A 7,039-nucleotide genomic window follows, 5' to 3' on the forward strand; every position below is an offset into this window, starting at 1 on the left:
AGGTGAATCTTTTTTTCCTAAAGATGAAATATTAGAAAAGTTATATATATGTAATTTGAGGACGATAACCCTTATATATATAATTTTTGCATAAACCCTAATTTCTAATCAGCCCATCTTCAATTAAAAATTATCTACACATATTTGGCGTATACCTTATTTAATAACTAAAGTCTAATAAACCTTAACCAAATTAGATCACTTTTAATTTGGGTTAATCTTTTATGATAGTAAATAATAACTTATAATTATGCTTATTATTTATATGATAGGTTGAAGATTTGCCGGGGAAGGTATACGACGGTAGAAAGGTTGGTTTGAGGCCCTCATTGGATCCATTAGGAAAAGCCTTCGCCTGGAGTTGCTATTTTAAATACAGATAGCACTATTAAGGTGGGCTTTGGGCGTTGCTTCAACTGAGGGCCTTATAGGGATGATTCCGATAGCTTGGTCGACAGATTTAGTTTTATAATCGACAAGACGATTAGCTTGCAAGTTGAGCTTTGAGGTGTCTGCGAAGGTCTCCAAATGCTAAGAGGCTGCAGATTCAACAGATGATCGTGGAAGTGGATGCTCTGCTGGTGGTTCATCTTCTCCAACGTCCATACATGCACACTCGCCATTTTAGTGATCTTCTCCACGATTATTGGAAGCTTATTGAGGAAGGCTGGGTCACTACGGTTAATCATAGGCATCGTGAGGCCAAATTACGAAAATATTTTTTTATAATTAAAATAAGTTGAGGGTACTTTAGTCTTTTACTTTAACAAAAATTAATAAAAACATTTTAATATTTTTTTATACATTTTTATAATTTTTACCTTCATCAGTTGTATATATTAATAATATTAATTAAATTGATTTCACAAGATAAGTTGACAGCAACTCTAGATTGATGAAAACACCGTGATAAATAATTGTACTCATTTAATCTATGTGTTTAAATTTAATCTATTTTTTCATTTTAATATCATACATATTTCAATTGTTATTATTAATTAGTTTTAAACCATACATTTTATTATTTATTATATGTCATTTTCAAATACACATTTACATTATAAATACGTGGTTCCCACGCGTGTAGACATATAATAAATTTTTTTATTTTTAATATTATATTATTCTTTAAATATTTTATTTTTACTTCTTATCTACCCATTTATTCTCTTTGTTGATATATTCTCTTTCTTTTAAGTAAATATATAATTTTTTAAAAAAACATCAACATTCGAATCTAAAGATTAATTATATATGAGAGTTTTTTGTAATTTTATTTTAGTATCTGAGTTTATCTTGTTTATAAATTCTTAAATTGTTTATTATTTTTCAAAAAAAATTGAAATATGATATGTATTCTTTTAAATTTATAATATTTCTATATTCAAATTCATTTAAATATTAAAATATTTTAACAGTAAATTCTAAGAATTACTTTTAAAATTCACAATATTTTAGCAAAACCTAAAATTAATCAAATCTAAAATTCTCTAAAAATGTGCATAAAAAATCGGTGAATATATCTAAGAAGTCCCTCTATTATAGGGACTTGATCAAATTAATTCCTCTACTATTACTATTAAAGAGAATAAAAAAAGACCAAATTGAAATAGAGTTAACATTTACTAATTTTTAAAAAATTATTTACTGTTTAATAGAGTTAATATTTTTAAAGTTAATATTTTGTTTAGAATTGAATTGCAATTGAAAACATAAATTTCAAGATATTTTTTATATAGTAAATATTAGATCTATTATAATTTGGATTTGTTTGATTCTCTTAATAGTATAGGGGTTAAATCGACCCATTTATTAATAGAAGGACTAATTTGATATAATCCTTATAAGACAAGGACTTCCTAGGTACTTTTCTCTCTCAGAATTCGAACAAAACGACAAAAAGTTGGGGAATATCACTGTTATTCTATCAAAGCCTAAGGGCAAAAGAAGAAGAAGAAAAAAAGTCAGAATTTTAACCAATAAGAAAAAACTCTCGCTCGCTCGTTCGCTTGTTCCTCCGATTGGATTCTCCGTCAAAAGAAAACCTAAGGCAGGCAGTTCCGATCGAATCAGGTAGCCTTACACTTAATATTTTTCATTTTTAGCAGTTTTGATTTAGTTGATTTTTATTTTTATATTTTTTATTTGGTTTTTAGTTAAGAAAAAGGAAAAAAAATGGATGGATCGGGAGGAAGAGGAGCGGATAATGTATTATCGAATTACAAGCTTGGAAAAACGCTTGGAATTGGGTCGTTTGGAAAGGTTAAAATTGCTGAACATTCTTCGACTGGTTATAAAGTTGCTATTAAGATTCTTAATCGGAGAAAGATTAAGAATATGGAGATGGAGGAAAAAGGTACTTTTTTTGAAACAAATTTGAAATATTTTTTTAATTTTTTTAGAATTGAATTTTATGTTTTATTTTAGTTGTTGAAGTAAGAAAAAAGTTTGAGCATTAATGATATAGTAATTTATTAGAATAACAATATTCGTGACCTTAATGCTTTGTTTGGTAAAGTTGAAAGAAATTTGGAAAGATGAAAAGTTGGAGGGGAGAAAATAGAAAGAAAAAAAATATTTTTGCTGTGCTACGACAGATAGAAGAATGAGAAGAACAAATAATTTGAAATGAATTTTTTTTTGCCCGAAAGGTGATTCGAAATGAATTATTTTTGTACATTAAGATTTGAAATACTTCTCCACTCTCCTCTCTTTTCACTATTTCACTCAACCAAGAACAATTTTAATTTACTGATTATAAATTAGATTTCTCATATTAATTTTTGAATGGTTTTCTTAAGTTTGTTATTTTGAAGGATTTGATTTCTTAGGTTCTGTTTGATTATTGTTTTTGCTACATGTTATCTTGCTATCGGAAAAGGTAATCAATTAAAACATTATAAACTGTCTTGGTTCTGACGATTCGTTACTTTGAATGATCAAATCTCTTGGTGCTTTATTTCTGTTAAAATGGGAATAATTCCTTAATACAAAAAGAGGACTTTTGGTAGCTTTCTTGAATCTTAATCGTGTTTTGCTTTCATGAGTCTTGCATGTTGTAGTCAAATTTTATAGAATTATTGAAACAGAAAGGCTTAATATTTGGTGCAGTTAGAAGGGAGATTAAGATTTTGAGATTGTTTATGCACCCTCACATCATACGACTGTACGAGGTCATAGAGACAGCGACGGATATCTTTGTGGTTATGGAATATGTGAAGTCCGGAGAACTCTTTGATTATATTGTGGAGAAAGGAAGGTTGCAAGAGGACGAGGCTCGCAACTTTTTTCAGCAGGTCTGGTTGGAAGTTCTTATTTATTACTATTATTGACTTTCTTTTTCTTCTTAGAAATTACAAGTATGAAATCTTTGGAAGCAGATAATTTCTGGGGTGGAGTACTGCCACAGAAATATGGTGGTTCATCGAGACCTTAAGCCTGAAAATTTGCTTCTGGATTCCAAATGCAATGTGAAGATTGCTGATTTTGGCTTGAGCAACATAATGAGAGATGGCCATTTTCTGAAGACAAGCTGTGGTAGCCCAAACTATGCTGCCCCAGAGGTAGGAGTTTGTGACTTAAATTAATTCTGGATTTCTTACATTTATGGTCATGAAATGGGGGATGGTTTTGGTTTTATTTTATTTAATAGAAATTTGTATCATGTCATGATGTCGTTTTCTAATGCTTAAGGATCTCCATTGTTATAGGTTATTTCTGGGAAACTGTATGCTGGACCTGAAGTAGATGTATGGAGCTGTGGTGTTATATTGTATGCTCTTCTTTGTGGCACCCTTCCTTTTGATGATGAAAACATTCCCAATCTCTTTAAGAAAATAAAGGTAAGTGGCATCTAGCTTTCATTTTCTTTTTGTCCAAAGATGTTTTGTAGGTCTCAAAAATAAGTATTAATATACTTATGTTCATCTAATCTTTACTTTGTTGTTTCTCTATCCTGTCAATAGTTTCGAATCAGATTTTTGCTTTTAATCCTGTTTCTTACCTGTTAATTCTGAAAATGCTGATGCCTTGGAATTGGCGTTATTTTTCCATCAGGGAGGCATATACACTCTTCCAAGCCATTTATCTCCTGGTGCTAGAGACTTGATTCCTCGTATGCTTGTAGTTGATCCAATGAAAAGAATGACCATTCCTGAGATCCGTCAGCACCCATGGTTTCAAGCACATCTTCCTAGATATTTAGCTGTTCCCCCACCGGATACAATGCAACAAGCAAGAAAGGTTGTTGATTTCCTTTTTCTCCTGAGTTCAAGTGTTCAAATTTAGTTGTAAATATGCTTATCTACTGCTATATTGACCCTGAAAGGCATTGGCAAGATGTGAAAACTAAAAAGTGACCATTATGGTTGAATAAATATACCAAGAGTTCACTTCATTGTAGAATTCTGAAATATTGCCAGCGTTTAGATGTAGCTTTACTACATTGGAATGCTGAATACTATAGTTTGTGTCTCTGGGAAAAAATTTTAAACACTTGTGCCTTCAATTTTAAAGTAAGATACTTTGTAATTATACGGTTCTTTCTTGTTATTGGACTCTTGGAAATAAAGTTACTTCAATAAGCTATTCCCCTACTATTTTCAACCCCATAAGTGACACACACGTTGCCTAAATGCTTTCTGGATCATATAATGAGATTTAGCTTGCAATTTGGTAGTGCTGAGAACTTTTAAATTCTGCTATATTATATATTTTAATTTCACTACTTGATACCATGAACTGTCTTCATTCTAGTTCCTGATTGAAACGTAATTACAGATTGATGAGGAGATTCTTCAGGAAGTTGTCAGAATGGGATTTGAAAGGAACCATCTGGTTGAATCTCTTCGCAATAGAATTCAGAATGAGGTTTCCACTTCTCCAACTCATTGTCTTGATGGAACTGTTGCTTACTGTTGAGTATCTTCCAGGTAACTGTTGCTTATTTCTTATCATCTTCCAGGGAACTGTTGCTTACTACTTACTATTGGACAATCGTTTCCGCGTCTCAAGTGGCTATCTTGGAGCTGAGTTTCAAGAAACTATGGTGTGTTTTCTTATTCGCACTTTTTTCTATTTATTGCTGACATTGCTTATCTAAAGCTGCCTCATGGTTATAAAATGCACTGTTGAGTGACCTATTCTTGTTGCATTGGTTGATCAACATTGTCCTTCTTCCTTTGCCGACTTTCATATAGAGTTTGAATTCTAATTCCTTCTGTTTTCTTAATCCTTATTTTAGGAATCTGGCTTCAACCGCATACATCCAAGTGAACCGACATCTCCAGCTGTTGGACACCGCCTTCTAGGATTTGCTGATTATCAAGCAATGGGTTTAAGAGGCCTTGAGAGGAAATGGGCTCTTGGACTTCAGGTTGAGTTTCTTATTCTCAAGCAGTTTTCCCACATCAACTTTTTGTTACATTGATAGTAATTACATAGGTGACTAGACTTCAACTGATGGGCATCTTAAGGTCTTCTTTTATTTCGAATAATAACTGGCCATGGTGAAAATGGAACTATAACTGGTGGGATAAATGTGGTTGATGCCTTTACTAATTAAGAATTTAGCATGTAGCACATATGGAGGACCATTAGTGGGATTAACTCCTTTTATGCACCAATGTTTGACATTGCACTGTTTTTATCTGTACAGTCTCGAGCCCATCCTCGTGAAATTATGACTGAAGTTCTCAAAGCTCTGCAAGAACTCAATGTCTGTTGGAAGAAGATAGGGCATTACAACATGAAGTGCAGGTGGCTGCCTAGCATTCCTGGTCTTAATGAAGGCATGCTTAACAATAATCACTATTTTGGTGATGAATCAACCATTGTGGAAAATGATGGTGTTACCAAATTGCCGAATGTTGTCAAATTCGAAGTGCAGGTAATTGCTTAACTGACTATTCTGATAGAACATAGAAATTTTATGATGAAATTCGGTGTTTGGTGTTGATACTAGATGATTAATGGTGCTGCATAGTCCTCAATAAAAGTGCTAACACATTTTTGCTGCCTTGGATATCAACAGCTTTACAAAACTCGCGAGGAGAAGTATCTGCTGGATCTTCAAAGGGTTCAGGGACCTCAGTTTCTCTTCTTGGATCTTTGTGCCGCATTCCTTGCACAGCTTCGGGTCCTCTAAAATAAGCAGGCTGTATTTCTAAGGACCCTTACTCCATGAATCTCCTATGATGCATGTGAATAACAACATTCTATGTATATAACTGTTCCTTTTTCCGTCTTTTTTTTTTCGGTGACCCTCTATTTTAGATGGGTTAACTGTGGAGAGGCCAGTCCTCAAACACTAGGATTGGCCAAGGCAATATTACTATATTAGTCCTGCTTCTGACAAAGTTTGCCTTCAATTATAAGTAGGGTTTCCACAATGTTATGGAACCTAAGGGGAGTTTTTATGAATTATGATAGAATTCACCTTGGTCTTTTGGAAGGTTATATCTTCTCATTCATGTTTGAATATATATCAAACACGGGTGTTAGATATGGGTATTCAACAAGTATCAGAATTTGATGGTAAATCTGTTGTTTCTTGCCTTTGTTTTGGAATTGGGATTTCATTTTTGATTGAATGCATCTCAGATTTTAGTTTATGTTGTTTTACGGGGTTAGAATTTCAGTCTGGCAAATTGTGCAGTTTTAGTTGGTTTTTTTTCTTCAAATTTGTTTAAGTTAGCCTTTATCTCGAAAAGACTAATTCTCAAGAGGAATTCTTTTAGGCATCAAAATAAAGCAAAAGTAAACTCTTAAGAGAATAAGTAATAAGCTAATAGAAAAGTCATAAGAAAGCAATGAACACAATTACAAGGTGTTTGAGTAAATGTTTTCAAATATATTCAATAACTTTGAATGAAATGAATATAGACTTGATCATGGGTTGAACTATTTGCTTAGGCCAGAAGGTCCATTGGATAAGTGGGAGGGATTGGGCAAAAACTTAAGTTCGAAAAATGAGTTTGGATAAAAAATAATGCTTGTTTCTTAAATAAGTTGGGCTTTGAACAAAATTTTTTGACTTGAG

General features: G+C 32.4%; 1 protein-coding gene across 1 annotated transcript; it reads left to right on the top strand.

Moving 5' to 3' along the window:
* The first annotated feature begins 1,918 nt into the window (after window positions 1-1,918).
* LOC107890484 (SNF1-related protein kinase catalytic subunit alpha KIN10) lies at window positions 1,919-6,456 on the top strand. The gene is made up of 11 exons (XM_016814935.2): window positions 1,919-2,073; window positions 2,157-2,356; window positions 3,112-3,296; window positions 3,381-3,563; window positions 3,711-3,842; window positions 4,057-4,242; window positions 4,780-4,869; window positions 4,964-5,047; window positions 5,243-5,374; window positions 5,657-5,887; window positions 6,032-6,456. Exons 2-11 carry the CDS (start codon window positions 2,176-2,178, stop codon window positions 6,143-6,145), a joined length of 1,518 nt encoding a protein of 505 aa, XP_016670424.1. The 5' UTR covers window positions 1,919-2,073; window positions 2,157-2,175; the 3' UTR covers window positions 6,146-6,456.
* Window positions 6,457-7,039: the final 583 nt, after the last annotated feature.

Source organism: Gossypium hirsutum, chromosome D09 (assembly GCF_007990345.1).
Source record: "Gossypium hirsutum isolate 1008001.06 chromosome D09, Gossypium_hirsutum_v2.1, whole genome shotgun sequence".
Lineage (NCBI taxonomy): Eukaryota > Viridiplantae > Streptophyta > Magnoliopsida > Malvales > Malvaceae > Gossypium > Gossypium hirsutum.

What these genes read in the sequence shown, in the direction of transcription:
- LOC107890484 (XM_016814935.2), top strand. Translation starts at nt 2,176, where the DNA reads ATGGATGGATCGGGAGGAAGAGGAGCGGATAATGTATTATCGAATTAC. An exon ending in CAAACTATGCTGCCCCAGAG is followed by an intron (nt 3,564 to 3,710) that starts GTAGGAGTTTGT and finishes CCATTGTTATAG; the next exon opens with GTTATTTCTGGGAAACTGTA. An exon ending in GCAATAGAATTCAGAATGAG is followed by an intron (nt 4,870 to 4,963) that starts GTTTCCACTTCT and finishes ATCATCTTCCAG; the next exon opens with GGAACTGTTGCTTACTACTT.